This window comes from Bos grunniens, chromosome 17 (genome assembly GCF_055505025.1).
Source record: "Bos grunniens cultivar Pamir isolate PY7600 chromosome 17, Bosgru_T2T1.0, whole genome shotgun sequence".
NCBI lineage: Eukaryota > Metazoa > Chordata > Mammalia > Artiodactyla > Bovidae > Bos > Bos grunniens.
Window position 1 is genome coordinate 51372097 of NC_141181.1, and position 24062 is coordinate 51396158.

General features: G+C 48.1%; 1 protein-coding gene across 4 annotated transcripts in view; it reads left to right on the forward strand.

Moving 5' to 3' along the window:
- SCARB1 (scavenger receptor class B member 1) overlaps positions 1–22481 on the forward strand; it is a 93280-nt gene extending 70799 nt beyond the window's left edge. For 2 of the 4 annotated variants that reach the window (XR_015144429.1, XM_086347283.1), the window contains 6 exons: positions 1179–1297; positions 6769–6842; positions 11576–11627; positions 12493–12639; positions 16533–16661; positions 21535–22481. Coding sequence is in view for 2 of the 4 variants with exons in the window: in XM_086347283.1 (XP_086203409.1) it covers positions 1179–1297; positions 6769–6842; positions 11576–11627; positions 12493–12639; positions 16533–16661 (521 nt within the window). In the remaining 2 variants the exon portion in view is untranslated. The remainder of the gene's footprint in view (positions 1–1178; positions 1298–6768; positions 6843–11575; positions 11628–12492; positions 12640–16532; positions 16662–21534) is intronic. The other 2 variants (XR_015144430.1, XM_086347284.1) reach the window with 1 other exon arrangement.
- The last annotated feature ends 1581 nt before the right edge of the window (positions 22482–24062 follow it).

Genomic DNA, 24062 nt, shown 5'->3' on the forward strand with positions numbered 1-24062 from the left:
TGCCAGGCACACACAAACAGGAATGTGGGTCACTTGGCTGGCAATTGATGGGCTGCTGGTTTTAGGGGACGAGACCTTGTGAGTTTTGTTCTTTCTTTTTTTTAGCATCATGGTGAAGTTCCTGTAATATCCAGTTAACCATTTTAAAGTTTACGATTCGGTGACGTTTAGTACATTCAAAATGTCGTGCAGCGTCCGCCGCGGTCTAGTTCCAGAGCGTTCTCATCAACCCCAGAGGAGCCCCAGTGCCCCTTAGCACTCCCCATCTTTGCTCTTCCCGGCCCCTGTCACTGCCGGCTGTGCTCTGTCTCTGTGATTTGCCCATTCTTGACCTTTGCCGGTTTCTGCGGGAGGCTTATTCTTTTCCTCCTTGACTCACTGTCGGTCAGGCTTGTCTGTTGTCCTGAGCACATGAGGATGCCCTGGTGTTTGCCTCTCTCGGTCGGTTGACGGAGAGGTTCAGCTTCAGGTATCTGGGTGTGAATTCCTCACTCGGAGGGATCCGAGTCAGGGTCTGTTCTCACACACTGGCCTTCATCCCACAGACCAGCTGCTGGGAGAGAAGGAACGAAGCAGGTGTGTCTTCTCCCCTCCCGTGGACGTTAGGGAGACCTGAGGTGTGCACACCCGAACAACTCTGATCATTGTGTTGCCTGCCGAAGACAGTCCAGGCTGCTTGGCTTGGCAATCCAGAGGCCCTTCCTCTCACCCAAGTTCAAGTCTTTCTATCCTCAGTTTCCATCATTCCTTCCAGGCACTGTCTGCTCCATACGCACTGTGCGTTTCCTCATCTCCTTGCATTCACCTCTGCCGTCCCTTCACCTGGAATGCCATCCCCTGAACTCCTCTGCCGGTATCTTTGAGCCAGCATCTTCTCCTTGCTTTGATTTCTCCTCCTTTACCATTCCTATGGCACCGAGCTTGTCCCTTGCTGGGTGGGTTCCAGTTCCTGGTGCCTCTTGGGTGCTTGGTAAATAATCACACACCGAATGAGCTCTGTCTAGTTACTGCTGTTTGCATCTTGTCATCATCATGAGTGGGTGCACTGCGGGCAGTGGCTGTGTTTTCGTCGCCTGTGCCTCCCTTCACCCAGCTCAGGGCATGACGTGAGCAGGTCTCTGGATGTGCAAACGTGCTGCCTTTGTCTGACACCCCCTCTCTGCCCCTTTGCTTTCCAGATGCGCCCTTGTTTCTCTCCCATCCTCACTTCTACAACGCTGACCCAGTCCTGGCAGAGGCAGTGTCTGGCCTCCATCCTAACCCAAAAGAACATTCCTTGTTCCTGGACATCCACCCGGTGAGCCCCTTCCTGTCAGCCTGTGGGTGGGGGTGGGGGGAATTTCTGTTTGGAGCGCACTCAACTTTCTCCTCTCCCTGCCAGGTACCAGGCTGTTCCAGGGTGGGGATGGGAAGCCTGGGTTTCTTTGGCATTGATAGCTTCTAGGCTATCAAGTCATCAAAGTTTGCCCCGACTCCATAGTGCAAGGACTTTATTATCTCTTCATAAGGGAATTGTCTCTATAAAAAGATCATAATACAGTAAATTAATTAGGAGTTATCAACCTGTAAATTAGCCAGAGGCAGCCCTCTGGCTGTGCCAACATACCATAAAGATCTTTAGGTACCGACAAGAACCTGGCACGTCTTGCAGATAAACTGGGTTCGGGGGAATTTGTCCTGTGTGATGTTTTGTCTACAAACAGGGACCAGGAGCATATCAGACCTGCACACGTGACCCTCCCTTGGGCATGTCTTTACCCTGTTGCTTCTTCTCTTAGGGCCTCCATTCACTGCAAATTTGCCCTTTTGGACTTGGTGGCTTTATCGTTAGTTAAAAAAATTCTTTGGGTTTCTGTTTCTGGAGTGGACATTCGTGGTCTCCCTCCATAGGCCTTTTTGGAAGCTCTTCTCCTTGATGCTTTTTCATGCTGTTTTCCTTGGTACTACTCAGATTTTCTTAGTCACTGACTCAACCCACAGCCCCTAGCACTCCACCTTCTAGCTCTCTCTTCTTTTTTCACTAAAAATCCAGACTGGGAATTCCCTGGCTGTCCAGTGGTTAGGACTCCATGCCTTCGCTGCCGAGGGTGTGTCTTCAATCCCTGTTTGGGGAACGAAGATCCCGAAAATTATATGGCTTGGCCAAATTAATAAAATAAAATAAATCTGGGTTAGTGAAGTCAGCCATGACTGCACACACTTCACATTCATATTTCTAGAATGCTCATTATGCTCCAGACATAATCCTATTCATCCACATGCACCAACTCATTTAATTTTCATAATAATCGGGGAGGTGGGCATTGCCATTCCCATTTTACAGATGGGTAAACTGCAGCCCAAAGAGGTTAAGTGCTCCAGCTAGTAAATGGGGTTCTTGGCTCCATCAGGGAAAGAGCTGTTCTGTCCTGTTAATTGCTTGAATTCTAGCGGTTAGCACAGAAGTACTTATATCTCAGTAAACATGGGTTTGATTTACTGAGATCCTAGTGGTTGAGAGTAAGCAAGGGATAAGGCTGAATTCAAACATAGGTCTTCTTTTTTAATTAAAAATTTTTTTATTATTTCAAAATGTTTTTTCTTTAAACCTGAGTATCATTTGCATATGTCTGTCTTTTAAAAAATAATATACTTTGTTTTTTGATGTTGTTTTGTTTTTTGTTTGACCATACCACGTCGGATCTTAGTTCCCTTGACCAGGGATCAAACCCTTGCCCCCTGCAGTGGAAGTACAGAGTCTTAACCACTGAACCTCCAGGGAAGTCCCCACTTTGTTTTTGTTTTGTTTTTTAGATTAGTTTTAGGCCTACAGATAAACTGAGCAGAAAATACAGAGTTCCTAGACCTCGTTTTCCCCTGGCACCAAGTTTGTTACAATGGATGAATGAATGTTGTTATTAACTAACGTCAGTAGCTTACACTACGCTTCACTCTGTGTTGTTCAGGTTTATGGGTTTTGACAAATGCATGATGACCTGTGTCCACCATTCAGTCTCCTAAGAATGGTTTCACTGCCTTCAGAATCCCGTGTGTTCTATCGATTTATCCCCCGACTACGTTCTACATTCACTCCCATCAAACCCTTGGCAGCAGCTGATCTTTTGTATCTCTATAGTTCTGCCTTTTCCAGAATGTCATATAGTTGGAACCCTCGAGGATGTAACCTTTTAAAAAAACTGAAGTATAATTAATAGACCGTATTATTCAAGTGACAAGTGTATAATAAGTGCTTGTGCTCAGTTGCTTCAGTCGTGTCTGACTGTGCGGCCCCATGGACTGTAGTCTGCCAGGTTCCTCTGTCCATGCGATTTTCCAGGCAAGAACACTGGAGTGGGTTCCCGTTTCCTCCTCCAGGGGATCTTCCTGACCCGGGGATCCAACCTGGGTCTTCTGCATTGGCAGGCAGATTCTTTACCATTGAGTCTCCTGGGAAGCCCCAGTGTATAATACAGTGATTCACAATTTTTAAAGTTTATACTACACTTACAGTTACTTAATTTAAAGTATTGACTATACAAACAGGTCTTTTAATGCCCACTACCTTCTGTCCTGTATTAATATTCAGTTGATGAAGTGGGTATTAATGAATTAAGTTGATCATAATTAATATGATTCTATTACATGTTCTAGATTAAATTCAGTCTTTATTGTTAGACATGTTAAGGCTTTTCCATATTGTCTTAAACTTTTAACCAGTTTTTAAAAGGCTTTTATTAGGGACTTCCCTGGTGGTCCTTTGGTTAAGGCTCTGCACTCCCAATGCAAGCGACACAGGCTTGATCCCTGGTCAGAGAACTAAGATTCCAGGTGCCATGCGGTATGGCCGAAGGAAAAAACAAAGGCTTTTATTAGAAATCTAACAAATGGTTTTCCACGTTCGTTTTTAGTTCATTCATTTCACGGCTTCTCTCTCTCTATTCCTTTTTTTCTCTCTGCTGACTTTTCTCTGTTCTCACTGGTGACTTTCATTTTAGCGTATGGACTTTCTTTTTCTCCCCCACATTGAGAAAGAAAGTTAAGTCTGGGAGGCTGGAGAGATGCAAAGAGTTATTTTGCAGCAGTGAATCAGCAGATGCAGAAGTAGTCTTCTCCTAGTTCTCGTTTCAGGCCGGAGGCAGACAGGGAGAGGAAGTGGCCTCGGATTTGTTGTTGATTTGGGGAGGATGAGCATGGGGGTGGATCTGCTGATTTCTGTTCTCATTAGCTTTGAAAACAGAATGCCTCCTGGCAGCGGCTTCTCTGTGGCCTGCTTTTCTGCTCCGGAAACTGGGGGAGGGAAACCCCTGACAGATGTGGGCTCGTGGGGCAAGTATCTGTTCTGTGGGGTTGGGATGAGGGGGAGAGGCAGGGCTTTGCTCAAGAAGAGGTGGCCAGACAGCAGCTGGAGGGACAGCCAGGGAGGGAAGGAGACATATTTCCTGGGGAAGGAAGTGGCCCGAGCAGAGACCTCAGCATGTAGAGTCTGGAGAGCAGGATGTGTCGGGGTCTACAGGATCACCCTCAAATTGGAGGATTTGCTAGAAGGATTCCCAGGACCCAGCAGGTAGTCACACTCACTTCTGTGATGTGTCACGGTGAAGGACAGAAAGCACAGTCAGTAAAGGGGGAAGGCACGGCGGGTGAAGTCTGCGGGGACCAGGCACAGGCTCCCAGAGCCTTCTCCTGGGGCATCACACAGGGCACACTTCGCACCCCGTGTGAGGTGTCCTCAGCCAGGGACGCTCAGTCAGGACTCAGCGCCCAGGGTGTTTATTGCGGGCACCCTCTGCCTGGCACGGACTCCAGACTCCAGGAAGGAAAGTAGGTGTCAGCATAAACTAACCTGTTTTACAAACCCTCTAGGCCCAGGGAGCCCCTCTTATCTGTCAGGGAGAGATGGGAGCCCCCTGAAATCTAGGATCCCAGAGGCCAAACAGGGGCCACCATGCCAGGAGGGCAGCCTCAGGCCCACCGGATGAACGCTTTTTCATACATGGGGGATCTCACTCACATCCTGCCAGGTTCTCAAGTTCAAACTCTCCCCGGCCATGGCAGCATGGCCTTTGGCCAGTTCCTCTGTGCCCTGGGGCCCCAGAAGACCTCAGGATGCTGGGCTATGCTAGAAGATAATGCCTGTTCCCACTGGTGTCTGTGATAACGACGCAGCGTTTATGGCCCTGAGTGTGGCTGTCTTGCATCCCTGACTTTGCCCTTGCAGAAACCCTACGAGGTGGGCAGAGCTGTCTCCACTTTTTAGATGAGAAAGAGTCTCAGCTGAGAAGCAGCAGTCTGTCCTCAAACCTAGATTCCTTTCCATTCTCATTTCCTTTCTTTAAAAAAATTTATTTGGCTGCACTGGGTCTTGGGTGTGTCATGTGGTCCTTCATGGTACACAGATTCTCTAGTTGTGGCACGGGCTCAGTAGCTGTGGCACGAGGGTTCAGTCACCCCGAGGCATGTGGGATCTTAGTTCCCCCACCAGGGATCAAACCCGTGTCGCCTGCATTGCAAGGCAGATTCTTTTTTTTGCAAGGCAGTTTCTTAACCCCTGAACCACCAGGAAAGTCCCTCCAGTCTCATTTCCTGACACCATTCTGGTACCACCTTCCTGGTTTTTGGTTCTAGATGTGTGTCACTTCTCCCGTTATTGACTTACTGCTTAAAAAACAAGATCTCATTAAAAAAAAAAAATCCTGTACAAAGGAAGCTTTCAAATTGGAAATTAAAAATTTCTCCAGGACTTCCCTGACAGTCCAGTGGTTAAGATTCTGTGCTTCTAATACAGGGGCACAGGTTTGATCCCTGGTCAGGGAACTAAGATCCCAAAGCCAAAAAAAAAAAATTCTCTCCAAATGGAGAGTTCACTGGCAGTCCAGTGGTTAGGACTCCACCCTTTTGCTGTGGTGGCCTGGGGTTCGATCTATGGTCGGGGAGCTAAGATTCTGCAAGCTGTGCAGTGGAGCCAAAAAAAAAAACAAAAGGAAAAAAATTTTCTCTAAGAAGGTTAACATAAAATTAAACACAAAGAAAAAGTATCACTAAACTCTCTGTGAAATATCATCGCCTGCCCTTGGCATGAGCTCTGTTGAAATAGAGATTCCATGAAATTGTATTTCAGAGGCACTAGGGACTAGCCACGTTTCCCCGGTGGCTCAGTGGTAAAGAATCCTCCTGTCAATGCAGGAGAAGCGCATTTGATCCCTGGGTGGGGAAGATTCCCCCGGAGAAGGAAATGGCAACCCACTCCAGTATTCTTGCCTGGAAAATCCCATGGACAGAGGAGGCTGGTGGGCTATAGTCCACGGGGTCACAGAGAGTCGGACACGACTGAGGGAGTAAACAGTAGGGACCAGGCATGCTTCCTGATTCAGACTTTCTCTTTCAGATGCTGGCAGGAGGGAATGGAGAGGGGTGGGGGGTTGGAGAAGATAGTGACTTTATCAATGTGCAAATCTATTTTATTTGGAGGCTGGAGGGAGGGGCAATGACTGAGAAATATCCTTCTGTACTCAGGAATGCCTTGTATGAGTGGAAAGATGGAAAGGATTATTTTTTCCCATCCAGAGATAGTCTGGTTCCTGGAGGGGTTCCCTCAACGTTGTGGACATAAGAGCCATTTGGGGAATATGTTTTTACCCATCAGGGGTTAGAGTGGGTAGAGGAGACCCCAGCAGATGGGCACTTCACCTGGGACATGCACCTTCTTGAATGGGAACAGGGAGAGGGGGATTAGAAGGGATTCTCGGGGGTCCAGGAAGGGCTAGCCCCTCACTGTGCTTGTTGCCGCAGGTCACCGGAATCCCCATGAACTGCTCTGTGAAACTGCAGCTGAGCCTCTTCCTTAAGTCTGTGAAAGGCATCGGGTGAGTGGGGTCTGTGAGCAGGGGCTGCCTTGCGGTTGAGAGATCGGGGACTCAGGGAGACTCTGGCCTTGTTCTTGGGAACTCGAAGTCTGGGGAGGGATGTGGGATTTGGTCCCTGCCCCTTGAACTCCTAAGGGGAATCTTAGCTCTGAGCTGAGTCCAGACCACATCCTGACACCCTTGCCTTTTCTCTGTTGACGTTTGTCCCCCGTTAGTCAGAATATTCTATCCAAGCTGTTTCTCCCTTGACAGGGTAGCAAAAATTAAAACCGTGTTTGAAAATGGAAACTTGGCCAACCTCATTCTCTAGTGAGACCATTCACCTGAGGGGGGAGAGGTGTTTTTTTATGTTTTTAATTGCAGTGTAGTTGCCTTACGATGTTGCTTTGTTTCTGCCGTACAGCAGAGTGACTCAGCTCTGTGTGTGCGTTCATCCCCTCTTCCTTGGGTTTCCTTCCCGTTCAGGTCGCCATGGAGCACTGAGTACAGTTCCCTGCGCTGTAAAGCAGGTTCTCACTAGTTATCTATTTTACACATAGTATCCATTGTATTTATGTCAATCCCAATCTCCCAACTGATTCCAGCTCCCTTCCCTCCTTGGAATCCATACGTTTGTTCTCTAATGTTTGTGTCTCTATTTCTGCTTTTCAAATAGATTCATCTGTCCCATCTTTTTAGATTCCATATATAAGTGTTAATATACAACATTTGTGTTTCTCTTTCTTATTTCATTCTTTGTGACTGTCTCTAGGCCCATCCGTGTCTCTGCAAACTGCACAATTTCATTCCTTTTTATGACTGAGTAATATTCATATATATATATATATATATATATACACACACACACACACACACAGCACATCTTTATCCATTCTTCTATTGACGAACATTTGGGTTGCTTCTGTGTCTTGGCTGCAGTGAGCACTGGGGTGCATGTATCTTTATGAATTACTGTTTTCTCTGGGTATATGCCCAAGAGTGGGCTTGCTGGGTCATATGGTAGACAGGAGAAATTTTTTAAGCACAGGTTTTCTTTTTCTGTTTTTTTGTTTTTCCAGTAACAGCTTCATCAAGATTTAATTCACACGGTACCAAACTCACCCTTTAAGAACATACAGTGCAGTAGGATATTCACAGAGTTGGACGACATCACCACAGTCCATTTTGAAACTTTTCCATCAACCCACAGAAGAAACCCTGCACCGTTAGCCGTCACTCCCCACTTCCCTCAGCCTCAGGCAACCCTTAATTTACTTACCATTTCTCTGGATTTACCCATTTGGGCCATCTTATGTGAACAGAGTTGTATGTGACTGGCTTCTTTCACTTAGCCTGGGGTTCTCAGGGCTCATCCATGTTGTAGCAGGTGTCAGCACTTCAGTCCATCTTACTGCTGAATAATATGCCATTGCCTGGCAAGACCGTGCTTTTATTCATCAACTGATAGACATTTGGGCTGTTTCTGCTCTTTGGCCGTTATGAATAATGCTGCTCTAAATCTTTAAAAAAGTTTGTGTCTTTCGTTTTTGGCTGTGCTACGTCTTTATTACTGTGTTCAGGCTTTCTCTGGTTGCAGCGGGCAGGGGCTACTCTCTGGTTGCGTTGCACAGACTTCTCGTTGCGGTGGCTTCTCTTGTTGTGGAGGACAGGCTCTAGGCTCACAGGCTCAGTAGTTGGGGTATACCGGCTTAGTTGCCCCTTGGCACGTCAAGTCTTCCTGGACCAGGGATGGGACCTGGGTCCCCGGCATTGGCAGGCAGATTCTTAACCACTGGACCACCAGGGAAGTCCTGCTCTGAATATTTATGCCTGAGTATGTGGATGTATGTTTTCATTTCTCTTGGGTAGATAGATATCTTACAGCAGAATTGCTGGGTCCTCTGGTGGCCCTATGTTTAACCGTTTGAGGAACCGTCAGACTGTTATCCAGGGCGGCTGCACTATTTCACACTCCCACCAGCAGCGTGGGAGGGTGCCAGCATCTCCATGTCCTCGCCAACTCTTGCTATAACATCACTTGGGAATGAATCTTGCCTGCAATGCTGGAGACCCGGGTTCGATCCCTGGGTTAGGAAGATCTCCTGGAGTAGGAAATGGCAACTCACTCCAGTATTCTGGCCTGGAGAATTCCATGGACAGAGAGCCTGGTGGGCTACAGTCCATGGGATGGCAAAGAGTTGGACACAACTGAGCAACTTTCACTCACTCATTCAGGATAGAGCCGGGTGAGGGAGCATGCTGATTGGTTGTTCTGTCAGGGTCTGTACTTAGTGTGTTTGAAATGGTTCCATTAAAAAAAAAAAAAAAAATCCTTCAGAAAGATTCCTGGGCTGCAGGAATGTGAGCATCTGTTTGGCTTTGTGAGATGTCTTTCAGCTGGAAAGAATAATAACACTTTGTCTGAGTGCACTGGGGATCATTCGTATAGCTCATCTGCACTCCTCTGCTGGCTTTTTTTTTTTTTTTTAATTCAATTAATTAGTTTTTAATTTTTTGGCTTTGCTAAGTCTTCGTTGCTGTCTCGTTGCGGTGCACAGGCTTCTCGTTGCAGTCACTTAGCTTGTTGTAGAGTTCGGGCTCTAGAGGGCAGACTCAGTAGTTGTGGTGTGCTGGCTTAGTTGCTCGACAGCAAGTGGAATGTTCCCGACCAGGGATTGAACCTGTGTCCCCTGCTTTGGCCGGTGGATTCTTAACCACTGGACCGCCAACAAGTCCAAGCTTTCCATCTTTACCTTTTGAGTCTGCTCAGAGAGTTTGTTCCTGAAGTGTTTGTGGCTGGTGAGACAGCCCCATGTTGGGCCTTAGGCGTCTGCTGCTCAGGCTGGAGTTCCGGAGGGCCCCCCATCACTCAATGCCTGGTCTGCTAACTTCATGCTCAGGGCGGGCAGGTGACTAGGACAGAGGAACCGGACAGGCTGGGTGGGGAGGGGCCAAGGGCCAGTCTCTGTAGAGCACCAGGGGCCTCGGGCTCAGTGTGGCCACATCCGATGCATTTGCAAACGCAGGTTTCAGAATCTGGATTTTAACACCTCAGTTTCACCTGTTGAGAGTTCATTCTGACAAATGTTGCCCAAGCCAGCGGTCAGTCTCTCTGGGTGGCTGGATTCTGCTTGTTGGTGGCCACACACTGCTACTTTGATCTCTCTGGGGCTCTGTGTCCCCAGCTGTTCAGAGCTGCTGTGGGCTGGGGTGGTGGTCTCAAAGATGGTGTTTATCAACATCCCTGAGGGCTGTTGAGGAACCAGTGTGGGCAAAGTCTAGAAACACAGCTGTTCCAGAAACAGAGCCATCAAGCTGTGACTTCTCCGAGGAACTTCTGTGCTGTTTGGTCACAAGATAGAGGCACGAGGGTTGCACGGTCTGTGCATTTAATTGACATCAGTTCTTAGAAACTCAGATGAAAGAGGCCGAAGTGAAGGTGGACCCCCCTTGTATTTCTAGAATGTTTTCCATGTCTGTCTCCTCTGCAGGTGATACTGTGTAAATTCATTTCACTACCCAGCACTCTCCTTAATAAGTGATCTTTGAGAATTGTGATTGAGGATTTGGGCCTTTTGTGCCGACTCTAGTGCCTGTCCCCCTAGTGGGTTCCATCTCCCCTCCAGCTGTGCCTTCTTTAAGCAGACTCAGGAAGGTGAAGTTACGGAATATTTGTTTGTTCTGTTGTTTCCTGGCATTTAACAGCTGCATGCTCAGTCGCTAGGTCATGTCTGACTCTTTAGAACACTGTGGACTTTAATCCTCCAGGTTCCTCTGTCCATGCAGTTTTCCAGGCAAGAGTACTGGAATGTATTGCCATTTCCTCTTCCAGGGGATCTTCCCAACCCAAGGGTTAAACCTGTGTCTCCTGAGTCTCCTGTACTGGCAGGCAAATTCTTTACCATGGAACCACCCACCTGGAAAGCCATTTAACAACTAGACAACAGTAATAAACACTGAACACTTTCTATATGCTGGGTATTTTTCATGTATCCACATTCAGTCCTCACTAGAACCCTGTGGGGAATTCATTATAATCCCCATTTTTCAGAGGAAGCACAGAGAGGGTAAGGGGCATGCCCGAGGTCACACAGCTTGTTGGTAACTGACTGTGTCGGGGGTTCCCAGGACCACTCTCAGGTTCGATGATTCACTGGGAAGACTCGGCTGTGATTTATTATATAGAAAATATTCAAAACATAACCAGCAAAGGGGACAGGCTCACAGGGTGAAGTCTGGGGGAACCAGACAGAGGCTTCTAGAGCCCTCTCTTAGGGGAGTCACATAGGACATGTTTCCTCCTCCCAGTGATGAGTTGTGATATGTGTGAAGTGTCCCCTACCAGGGATGCCCAGTAGAAACTCTTCCCAGGGGATGTTTACTGGGGGCTGGTCACATCGGCGCTTTCTGCCTGGTATGCACCCAAATTCCAGACTCCCTGAAGGAAAGCAGGGGATCAGCATAAACCACATTGTTTGTTAGCTGGGTACATTGCCATCCTGCAAAAAACTGGCATTCTGTTTCAAAGAGGAAGAAATGCACATCAGCTAGGTCCCTGGCAGCACCTACCACATAGAAGACATGAAGTTTTCATTTAAAAAGATATTGTCAGATTGTCAGGTTGCTTCCCATCAGGAGATACCCATTCCTCAAGACCACGCCGATATAGTCGTTGTAGAATCACAGGTCCAGAGCTGTCTGACCTGAGGCACCCTGACAAAACTTCTCACTTGCTTGATCTCCCTTATTTCCAGACAAACTGGGAACATCCAGCCAGTGGTCCTGCCGCTAATGTGGTTCGAAGAGGTAAGGCTGCCTCCCTCTCCCTGGGTATCAGGTACCTGTGGTCATGGTGTCTGATGCCTCAGTGAGGAGCTGATGTGGGCATTTGAGGCAAGAGGCTGTGTGTGGTGGGGAGGCGGGACTGGGTGGCTGGACTCTGTGATGCAGAACAGTCTATTAGAAATTTCACCCTCTCCAAGCACCTTATGTCAATCATGCCACTGGACTGAAAGGCTCACTTGAGATGAGAAAGACGAAGCTGCCTGAGATTGTAAAGTCCCTGGTCAGGGTATAAAATAATTTTGCTAATGCATGTGACCACTTCTCCAAAGATGAAGGGAAGTTCGTTTTCAGTGTGTCAGCTTTTTATTGAACTTCCTTTTCTCCCAGCTTTTCAAGATTCCTTCTGGCTTAGTTCATTTTAATTTAGGGTGAGCTAACAGCCGGAACAGACAGTCTCCAAATGTCAAATTCGCTTCCTGCTCACATCACAGTCTGATGGAGGGGGGAGGTGGAGCTCTGCTCCATGCAGACATTTGGGGACATCTGGGCTCCTTCCATCGTTTGGTCCTGACCTTTCGGAGATCCTCAGAATCCATTTCCATTCAGTAAATTGGCAAAGAGATGGAGAGAATCACATGGGAGCCAGGCGTGGAAATTGTAACATCCTTGTGCCCACATCCCATTGGCCAGAAGAAGTCACATGGGCCTGCCTAGCTGCAAGGGAGTCTGGGAAATATAGTCCTGTTGTGTGGCCCTGGAGGACATAGAGGCTGGCTAATGGCATGCTTTGGCCAGTGGTCTTGGGATGGGGAAGGGATAGAGTGGCATCTGCACCCTCAGCTTATAGCATGTGGCCCTAGTCCATCTGTTTGTCCTTCTTCCCCAGAGTGGAGCAATGGAGGGTGAGACCCTTGAGACGTTCTATATCCAGCTGGTGTTGATGCCCAAAGTGCTACACTATGCCCAGTATGTGCTCGTTGCCCTGGGCTGCGTCCTACTGCTCATCCCCATCATCTACCAAATCCGGAGCCAAGTAAGTAGTGGTCAGAGCATGGCCTGGGCTGAGTGGTCCCTTGCTTGCCTGCTTGGGGGAAGGAGGGGCTTAAGTCAGATTCCCCAACTGTCCCTTCCTGCTGTGCCCATGGACACAGCCTGCACCCTCAGCCTGCACCCACTTCGAGCAGCAGTCCTAGGTCTCTGCTTGGGCTGGGGAGCCATCCATCACTGCATCCTTGCCTTTCCTGCACCTTCTGTTACCACTTCTCTGCCTGTTCTGGGAGGCTAGGGGGCCCAACTTTAGAGGCACTGCAGTGGTTTTGGATCATGAGACCTGGTACTCGAATGGTTTGTTCCTCTAGTCAGCAGCTGCTGGCTGCCAGGTTCTGGCAGGTACAGCGCGTACAACAGTGAACAAGACAGTTCCTGTTGATGGGCATGCGGGGACCAGCATTCTAGTTGGAAAGACAGGTGGGAGTCAAGTAACTAAACAGAAGAAGTGATTTCACCAATGATAAAGATGATAGAGAATGTGATGGGCTCAGGGCAGTGCTGTCCAGGACAGATACCACACGAGCCACATGTGTGATTTTAAATTTAAATGTTCTAATAGCCACGTTAGGTAAAAGGGAATTAATTTCAATCATATCTTTTATTTAACCTGGATATATCCAAAAGATTACCATTTCAATCTGCAATCAATATAAAAAAATTAAGTACTTTTGCATTATGTTTTTGAGTGCAGTCTTTGGAATCGGTGTGTATTTGACACTTACAGCAGATCTTGATTGGGACTCACCCCATTTCAAAGCCTCCACAGCCACATTTGGCTGCTAGACTGGGCTCCACAGTATCCAGGGAGGTTGGGGACAGTGATAGCAATAATGTCAGAAGAGGTTTCTCTGAAGAGGTTGAATTTAGGCTTAGATGTGAATGCTCAGCACAGAGTCATGGAAAGACTGCTGCAGGTGGAGGAATGGCCAGTGCAAAGGCCCTGAGGCAGGAATGGGTGGGGCTGTATTGGAGGATCCTGCCACACTAGATTGGCTGTAGGGGCAGCAGGGGAGGTGGTATCTCAGAGGCAGAGGTAGGTCATTCCTGGCCCTGTAACTCAGGGTGAGCGGCTTGGAACTGATTCCAAGGGATGACTGGAAGCTTTTAACTCATTATTGACTGGGGAATTTTTGCAGAAACAAATGCCTGTAGCCGGCGATTTTTATTTTGGCCAGCCAAAAATTAATTCTGTTATTTGACTGTGTGTAGGTTATTGCAATCAATAGTTACCCCTGACACACCTGTACAGTCTTCTCATTTTCATGAAATGTTGTCTTCAACCCACTCCTCTGTAGAAACAAAGGAGCATTCTCTAGCATCGTGAGTTATGTTTTCACTTTCTGCATCAAAATCAATCACTAAGGTTTTTTGTCTCTTTGTTGGTCTAATATTCACATTGTCTGAATCAGAACTATGTTCTGTCTTCTGAGACACTAGTATATATGTTGTGCAGACAGTCAGAGAAAGTATCTGCCTAAAATTCACCAAAAAATTATTCTTCACTCAAAATTTCACAATGTGTCATTTTGGGGAAAATTTTACGTTTATAATATAAACAGGATTGGAACAAAAACCTTAATGAAGCAAACCGTGAGTGATAATGACAATCATAAGCTGTATAATGAGCCCTTAATCAATTTTAAGCTCTAACAACTTCGCATGGTGATGTTAATTGTATTAATGTGTTTTGTTTTTTTTTTAAACATGTTAATTCACTCTCTAAAAACATGTTGATACGTCTCTGGTCAATAATAGGTTTAAGGAGAGGAGTGACTGGGTCGGTTGACATGTGGCAACTATTAATAGGCCTTCCAATGAGAGAGCAGAAGCAGGGGGACCAGTGGGGAGGCCCAGGTGAGCTAGGATACTCTGGCTTGGACCAGAATGGGAGCAAGTATTCAGGAACAAGAGCCCTGAAGAACCAGTCCTGGGGCATCTGCCATTCAAAGTCTGGAAGAAGATCAGGGGACAACAAATACCCCCTTTCTTTTTTTCTTTTCTTTCTTCCTTGGTCTTTTTTTCCCTCTGCCTTGCGGCAGGGCATGCGGGCTCTTAGTTCCCCAACCAGGGATTGAACCTCTGCCCCCTGCAGGGGAAGCACATAGTCTTAACCTCTGGACTGCCATGGAAGTCCCAAGGAAAACCCCTTTCTGATTTGGCATCATTCAGGAATTCATTCATGGCATTAACTGACACTTTCACAGCTTATTTTGAGGGGACACTGCACAGTTTGGGGGGTACAGACCTGAATAGGATGTGAGGTCTGGAGACCAGGGGGCTTTAGGCAGGTTACTGCCATCACATGGTGACAAGGGTCCCCAGGGCAGAGGACTTGGGTGAGTAGCTAGCTGGTAGACAGCGGACACCACTCAGTGGCAGAGTCTTGCAAGGCCATATTGAATCCATGAACCAGAAACCCCCCTGTGGGGCACCCCCCTCCAAGTTTTCCTGGAGCCCCAGGCCTGGGCCTCGGAGGGGGGTTGCCCAGCTTCTCTGCTGCCCCCTCGGGCCACCTGCAACACCCGCTTTCTTGCTTTAGCTTTGGCAAACAGCCTTTTCTCTTTTGCCTTTTTCTCGGAGGCAGATTGCATGCTTGCTTGCTTGTTGGTAGCTGGGGCGATATTAAACCTTTCCAGGCTCTTAACCTGGGCTTTCAGACCTTTATCACCATTTCTCTTCCAAATTCCCCATCCTTCGGGGGAAAAGGTTTGCACTGATGTGAGGGTACCAGGGCCTCTGGTGTCTTGAGCCCCCAATGAACGTTGGGGACCCTGTCCTCTGTCACTGTCCCAGCCAGAGCAGAAGGGAACTCCCAATGGTGTTTGGAATGAATTATGCTGGAGGACAGAGGGGACCAGAGGCCCTAGCCCCCAGTCTGTGGATGACTCCCCAGGCCCAGCATCACTGTGCGTTTCCAGGAGTGAAGACATACACAGCCACACAGGCGGGGGGTGGGGGTGAGGTGGACGGGGCCAGGGGAAGCAGCTGGTGAGGGCGGGGCCAGACAGCCCCCGCCCTCTGTCCCCTCTGTCTCTCTCCTAATGGTCTATTAGAAGGGGAAGGGGGAGGAGACTGAGGATGCAGGATGTGAACACTTCCCTGCTTCACCCCCCATCCTTGTCCCCCAAGTCCCATAAGATTATTCATCCTTTCTATTAATTATGGTGAGGCTCCCTCCCCGCAGGTTATAGTGGAGGCCCAATCAATGAAATTTATCCCATTGTGTGTTTTGGACAGAGGAGCCTGGCAGGCTACAGTCTATGAGGTCGCAAAGAGCTGGACACAGCTGAATGACAAACACGTGTAATTTTTGGTTTAGCAAGGGTTAGGCCTTTTGTGTTTTTATATATTTCCCCTGGGGGAAAAAAAAAAGAATGGCACGTCGTTAAACTCAACATATTTTAATTTCTCTTCAAAGACGTTTTTTTTGTTCAAGTCATTCTTGAAAAAAAAATTATTTTAAACAGAAACACCTCTGTTTCTGGTCTATTTAAAATGCCACCTGCTGGCTCAGTCAGTACAGCATGAAATTCTCCACATGCCACTTGCTCACCTCTCTGAGACTAGGCTGAGCCGCCATGAGCACCATAGCCCATCTGCCCTGCTCAACTTGGCCTAAATTCTCAGGCCGAAAGACCCTTTTTAGTTTGCCCATCTGACCAAATGTGTTTCCTGAAGATGCTGGTGTACGTGTCTTGGGTGAAGGGCACTATCACTTCCCAGATCTCCCAACTGCAATCATTAATGGTGGTTGGACGTGAAAGTTCTGTACCCCACCCTCTGCTTTTTGAAGAACCCTGCAAATTGAAGAAACCTATAAAACCCGTGTGTGTTCAGCTGCGACGGCAACTATAAATTAGCTTGGTTATCTTCTAGGAGAAATGCTATTTATTTTGGATTAGTTTTAAAAAGGGCTCAAAGGATAAGGAGGCCGTTCAGGCCTATTCTGAATTCCTGATGACATCAGCTCCCAAGGGGACTGTACTGCAAGAAGCAAGACTGTAGGTGGGTACCAGGTAATGCCCCCCCACTCCCCACCTCCTCCCGTAGTGAGTAGAACTCTGGCACCCTTAAAGGCTTTGGATCTCATCCATCTCTTCAGCCTGCACTTCACCTGTCTACAGACTGAAAATGTGTACTTTGCTGTCTTCTTACATTCTGAGTGATCCCAGATGTGGTAGGGGATGGAGGGCGATTAGTGGGGCCGGTGTCTTATTTTCAAGTTTGTCTTAAAAAGGCAGGATCGAGGTTTAGGTCAGCTGCTTCTCAGACTTCCGGTGCAATTGACTCTTCTGGGGAAGTCTGCTAAAAATGAAGATCTGAGGACATTCTTCTAAACCTCCTGAAATAGAATCATGGACAGGCCCCGGGAATGTGTTATTTTAATCCCCTGGTGACTCAGTGGTAAAGAATCCGCCTGCCAGTGCAGGAGACGTGGGTTTGATCCCTGGGTTGGGAAGATCCCCTGAAGAAGGAAATGGCATCCTGCTCCAGCATTCTTGCCTGGGAAAACCCCATGGACAGAGGAGCCTGGTGGGCTACCGTCCATGGGGCCGCAAAGAGTTAGACACGACTAAGCGCACACGAACCAAGGGGATTATGAGTAGATTGGTCTATTTATTTATTTTTGGCTGCGCCCTGCGGAGTGTAGGATCTTAGTTCCCCAACCAGAAATCGAACCCACGTCCCTGTATTGGAGGCGTGGAGTCTTAGCCACTGGACTGCCAGGGAAGTCCCTGATATAGATTGGTTTAAGTGAATCTGGGATGACTGACCAAGGAAGAAACAATTTAGGCATCACCTGGGCACCCACTATATATCCAGGACTCAGTCTGAAGGTAGGATTGCCAGATTGAGCAAAAACAAACCAAAAAAACTCCCAAGAAATAACAGCAGCAAAGAGATGCTCAGTTAAATGTGAATTTTAGGTAAACAGTGAATGATTTTTTGCCTAAGTGTGTCCCATGCAATTGTCGGGACACGCTTATATTGAAAACCTGTTCGTTGGTTACCTGAAATTCACATTTAACGAGCTGCCCTCCCTGTATCTGACAGCCTACCTGCAGAAGAAGTAGGCTGGTGCCTTGTGGGTTCACCTTCCTCTGGGCTGTGTTCCTTTAGGTCTGAGGTCTTAGGAGAGCTAAGTCCAGCCAGGGGAGGTGACAGGCAGAGCTCTTAGCCCTACTGTTGGGGTTTGGGCAGCAGTGAGTCAGTCGCACTATGGTTGTGCCTCTGATCATAGCTGTTATTTTGGTTTCTGAAAAATGTGCCGCCCTCGCCAGCTTCTTGGGCTGTGCCTGCCCGGGTTTAAATAGCTTTCTTCAGAGCTAAGCCTGAGGACGAGTCGACAGCCCTTCTCTTTGGGGCCAGTTGGCTGCTCCAGTTTGCTTCGACTGCCAGGGTTGGAGGAGGAGAGAAAACGGAACACGCCAAGTGCTGGCGTGGGTGTGTTTGCTGGCAGGCGCTGCCAGTCCCTGCGAGGAGCAGAAGGGAGGGACAGCTGTGTCCCCAGCCAGATTCTGGGGGGCTCCTCCTGCCAATCTGGGGATAAGAGAGCCTGACCACGTCAGGGCTGAGTGTTAAGGGGGTGTCCTCCTGAGCTTGGGAGCAGGACATCCTAGCCAGAGATGGGTACCCCGCTTTCCTTCCTCTCTCCCAGAATTCCTCTGGGACGCCTTCTTAGGTACAGTTTGGCCCCTTGGATACCCCTCCCCCTTCCAGCCAAAATTCCCTTCTGCAGAAACTTGTTTGGTGTTCTGGGGGTGTAAGGGTGAGGTCTTCCTAGAAGGGTGTTATTGGCTTTTAGCAAAGATAGAGCTGGTGATTGTGAGGTCTCAGCCCTGTGGCTATGCCTCCCTGGACGCAGCCAGGATATCCTGCCCACCACTCCCTGCCCCGCCCCCCTCCAAAAAAAATCCACACCAAACATTGGAGTCTCCTCTTGACTTTACCAACAGAATTCAAGCTTCAAGTTATCAGGGAAGGCTTTTTTTTTTTTTTTTTTTAATCTTTTGCCCATACCACACAGCATGTGGGATCTTAGTTCCCTGACCAGGAATCGAACCTGCGCCCCCTACATTGGCAGCATGGTCTTATGGACCACCAGGGAAGTCCCAGAGAAGTTTTTGATTAAAGAGGTTCTATTGCCTTGCCTTCTGGAAGGCTGAGCCCAGATGAGACCCCTATCCCCAGTCATATGTGCTTGGGGAAGGCAGTGTCCTGTTCATGCTGTTTTAGGGGGCCAGGCAGGCACCTGAGAAGTTGCTAGTGGTCCAGAAGACCTAGAATCCCTTCAGGGAAGCCTCTAACCTTTTTTGAACACCTGGGGGAGATCCCACACCTTGCCTTGCACTTGGGCATGGGGTGGCCTTTAGCTGCTAGCCCAGAAAGATGTCTTTATGTGAGTAAGAAAAATACAGCCCCTCTGTGCAGACATGGCCTGCTTTAGGACTGAAGGTTTAGAACACAGAATACAACCCATGTATAGCCCCCTTGGCTGAGTGCCTTTGTACAGTGATCAACCTGGACAACTGTACTAGGCAGCCCTGCAGGGCATGTTCCTGGATCTTTCTTACCTTCTTATGAGTCTCATTATTTCCAAGTCCTCATTCCTCAGTTAAAGGACAGTGTTAGGGAACAGGAGGAGGAGGAGGAATCTGTCTCAGGTTCTGCTTCCTTGAGGGTTTGTTACATGTGTCTTTCTTGAAAAAGCAGTTTCCCCTTTTCACTTAAAAAAAAAATTAATTGGAGGCTAATTACTTTACAGTGTTGTGGTGGGTTTTGCCATACATTCACATGAATCACCCATAGGTGTACATGTGTTCCCCATCCTGACCCTCCCTCCCACCTCCCTCCGCATCCCATCTCTCAGGGTCATCCCAGTGCACCAGCCCCGAGCACCCTGCCTCATGCATTGAACCTGGACTGGCGATCTGTTTCACATATGATAGTATACATGTTTCAGTGCTATTCTCTCAAATCATCCCACCCTTGCCTTCTCCCACAGAGTCCAACAGTCTGTTCTTTACATCTGTGTCTCTTTTGCTGTCTTGCATATAGGGTCATCGTTACCATCTTTCTAAATTCCATATATATGGGTTAATATACTGTATTGGTGTTTTTCTTTCTGACTTACTTCACTCTGTATAATAGGCTCCAGTTTCATCCACCTCATTAGAACTGATCACTTTTGAGCGAGGCTGTCTCCAGTCTTAGTTCTTTGGATCCACATTGCTGAGAATCTGCCCTCCACCCACCACCCCGACTGTCGCGTGCTGCCTGTATGTGGGAGTGTGGGTCAGCGGGGGGCACTGGTCTTGTTCTGACACCGTACCCCCACCACCTCCCCTCCTTGCTCCTGGCTGGAATGTGGCTCAGTCTGGGTAGCCTGAGATCAGTCCCACAGGAGAGGAGCCGGGAGTTTCACCTTCCCCTTGGTCCTGCCCAGAGTGGAGTTTGATTTTTCCCCACCCCGCAGTGAAGCAGACCTCTGGGCTTTGTGCGCAAGGTCCAAGCGGGCAGGGGTTTTGGGGGTTTTCCAGCCACAGCTGCTGGGCAAGAAGGCATCTCTCTCCATTCTTCAAGGGGAATGAAGATAGAAGGCTTAGGGGGATGAAAAGTTACCCCCAGTTTTTATTATCACAGCTTACCTTTAATTTTTTTTTTTTTGTTGGAGTATGATTGCTTTACTATGTTGTGCCAGTATCTGCTGTACAACCAAGTGACTCATCTATATGCATGCATATATCCCCTCCCTCCTGAGCTTCCTTCCCACACCCCCATCTCACCCGTCTAGGTCAGCACACAGCCCCGAACTGAGCTCTCTGTGTTATGCAGCAGCTTCCCACTGGCTATCTGTTTTACATATGGCAGTGCCCACATCGGTCCTGGTGTCCCAGCTCGGCCCGCCCTCCCCTTCCCCTGGGTCCGCATGTCTGCTCCCTGCATCTGCTTCTCTATTCTTGCCCTGCAAATACGTTCATCTGTTCCATTTTTTTTCTAGATTCTACATACATGCGTTCATATACGATATTTGTTTTTCTCTCTGACTTACTTCACTCTGTATAACCAGCTCTAGGTCCATCCATGTCTCTTTAATTTCATGAAATTTCCTTAAATTGTGAAATTAAAAAAAAAAGGTAAAGCTAGATGAACGACACCGAGTTCCCTCTCACCCAGACTCAGCAGCATTAATTGTTCACATCTTGTCCCAGTTCTCCATTTCACTGTGTGCCCTTTGCCCCCACCCCACCAAGCCCCACAGCCCCTCCCCCTATCCCAAGACAGTCATTTCTAGGAATTTGGTGTGTGCCTGTTTTCCCCTTCTAAATCTGTATCCATGAGCAACAGATCAGTTTTTGAAACATCTCTGGAGGGCATGCTATGTGAATCACTCTGCAGCTGGCTTTCCCTTTCTCGATTTTCTGTTTGTGACAGCTGTGTAGGTTGACTACCACTTTGCGACTCTACGTTTTTGATGCATTATGATATCAGTGGACGTTTAGGCGGTTTCCAATTTTCCTGTGTCGACAGTATTGCTTATATAAGCCCTGAATACCTTGCTCTGCCCTTTTCTCTGTATTAGGCGAGTCCCTTTGGACCTCAGTTTCCCCATCTCTAAAATGGGGTGAGGGCAGGGCGGGATGGTGTTTCATGAGATGGGGAGACCCTTGCAGTTGCGGCCCAGGAGTCTGTAGGTCACTCCAGTCTTTTCTCATCTCAGGCTTGATTGGTGGGGACTGCTGATGGGGACTCCCAGGGGGGTTTCCATTCTGGTGGAGGATGTGAAGGGGCGGGGTGGGTTGTGGGCGGGGCTTGGCATGGGCGGGGCTTGGTGGCCGGCCTTAGTGATGCAGCGTGCCCTGCCTTTTCTCCACAGGGTTCCAAAGATGCCATCAGCCAGCCCTGTCTGGCCACTCAGCCAGACCAACTTCCCAGCCCCTACACCCCGCTTCTTCAGGACTCGCTCCGTGGACAGCCCACCAGTCCCAAAGTCTGAGCCCCCCACCTCCTGCACATTGCACGCACGCACGCGCACACACACACACACACACACATGCCCCTGGCACGTGTCCACACGTGTGCACAGGTGTGTGCAGATACTCAGGGATGGAGCCGCTGCTGAGAGACTTGGGGGAAAGACTGGTCAACAAGGACTGTTCTGGAAACTTCTCTCCAAGTAATCCACAGGCCTGACCGTAGGTGCTATGGGCACGGGGTCCCCTAGCCCAGGCTCTTAGTGACTCACGTCACCTCTCCCCAGCGGCCCGCTCCATCTGTGAAACACTGCAGCCCCTTCCTGGTGGCTCATCCATGCAGGACAGGGCATTTGCCCTGAGAGGCCGCCACTGTCCCCAAATCCAGCCTAGGAGTGCTGACTTCTTGTGCCTGAACCTGGTGGGCAAGGTTTTGTGGTTCAGCACCCAGCCCGGACCAAAGCTGTAGCCACTGGACAGCCATCTGGGCCTCAGAAACGGAGATGCATCCTAAACCCCCTGCAGGATCATGGGTTTGGGTGTGCGGGTCCCTTCCCTCCAGCCTAAACTGACATCATCCTGTATACTGAGCTGGTCACTTCCTGACTGGGGTGGCAGGAGGCTGTGCCCTGAGCTGCCCCCCACCAAGGTCTGCAGCTACTAGGTGCCAGGGCAGAGGTAGAGAGGCTCCGTCTGGGACGTCAGCCTGGGTGTCTGGTCAGGAGACCCATCTGTCTGGGACTCCTGGTCTCTGGGACAAGCCTTTGTCTCTTTTCTACTGGAAGAAAAACTGAATATCATCTTTTAAAAATAATTCACAATTGAAGTAATAAACCTTTTTAAAAAGTGATTGCCTGAGTCTGTAACAGCCTGTTTATGGGAGGCTGGGTTGGCGAGGGGGTGCGGTTCCTTTGGAAGTTCTAGGCTCTTCTCGAGTGCTAAGTCACTTCAGTTGTGTCTGACTCTGTGCGATCCTATGGACTGTGGCCTGCCAGGCTCCTCTGGCCCATGGGGCTTCCCAGGCAAGAATACTAGAGCGGCTTGCCATCTCCTCCTCCAGGAGGTCTTCCCAACCCAGGGATCGAACCTGCATCTCTTGCATCCCCTGCTTTGGCAGGCGGGTTCTTTACCACTAGCGCCATCTGGGAAGCCCCAGGCTCTTTTTAGCCAGTATCTCATTTCTCGTTACTGCCATGAGTGCCTCTCAGAGACTGGGCTGCAGGCCTGCCTTTCCACTGTTTTAAGAATTCCAACTTGTGTATATTTAACATTTTATATAAATTCTGCATGAATTCAGTTCCCCTTAAGAAAGAATAGCATCCATGTGAACCATTATCCCCACCCCATCTTTTGACCCACCTTTTGATTTTTGAGTAGAATTCCCTCATAGGTACGTACCACAGGTTTCCAACCATTTGTGAGTTGAAGGACATTTCACATATGTCCTGTTTTTGGTGATTATGCATAGAAAGCTGCTACAAACACGAAAATACAGGTTTTTGTGTGAACATATATTTGTTCTTTTCCTTCTTTTTTTTTTTTTGCTCTTGTGATCTTAGTTCCCCAACCAGGGATTGAACTGGGGCCCACAGCAGGGGAAGCACAGAGTCCTAACTACTGGACCACCCGGGAATTCCCGATTTTCATTTCTCTTAAGGAAAATAGGTAGGCATGAGAGTGCTAGGTCACATGGTAACACATAAGTTTGTGTTTAACCTTTTTCACAGTAGCTGCGCCGTTCTACATTCCCACCATCTAGGTATACCTTGGTACTTCTGGGTTTTTAAAAAATCATTATCATTTGTAGTGGTATCACATTTTTTTGTGATTTTTATTTGCATGGAAGTACATTTGCTAATGAGATGGTGGTTTCCTCTTCACTCTCAGCTAATTTATGTATCCATGAATGACTGCGACTGCCAGAATGGGACCAATTTTGTCATCAATCCTATTCTTGTTTTGCATAAGTGCAGAGAAGCCTTGTTTACATGAATAAATAGCTGGAAGTAGAAGGAATATTCTGATAGCAGAGTCACTCAATTCTTTTATTTACATTTTTTTATTTTTAAAAGATGAGGATATTTTTATTTTAGATTAGAGCACAGTTGATTAGCAATGCTGTGTTAGTTTCAGGTGTACAGCACAGTGATTCAGTTATACACACACATACACGCATTTTTTTTTCCCAAATTATTTTTCCATGTAGATCATTAAGAGTATTGAGCAGAGTTCCTCATGCTATACAGGAGGTCCTTCACTCAATTTTTAGACTGCTGAGTAATGGGCAAAAATAGGGTGGTGATCTATCATCCAAAAAGTATTTTTAGTGATCTATCAACTGACACCTCCATCTGACCTTTCTTCACATTCGTAGAAGGCTACAAAGTGGAAACCACCGACTTGCAAAAGGGTTACACAGTCTTTTAGATCA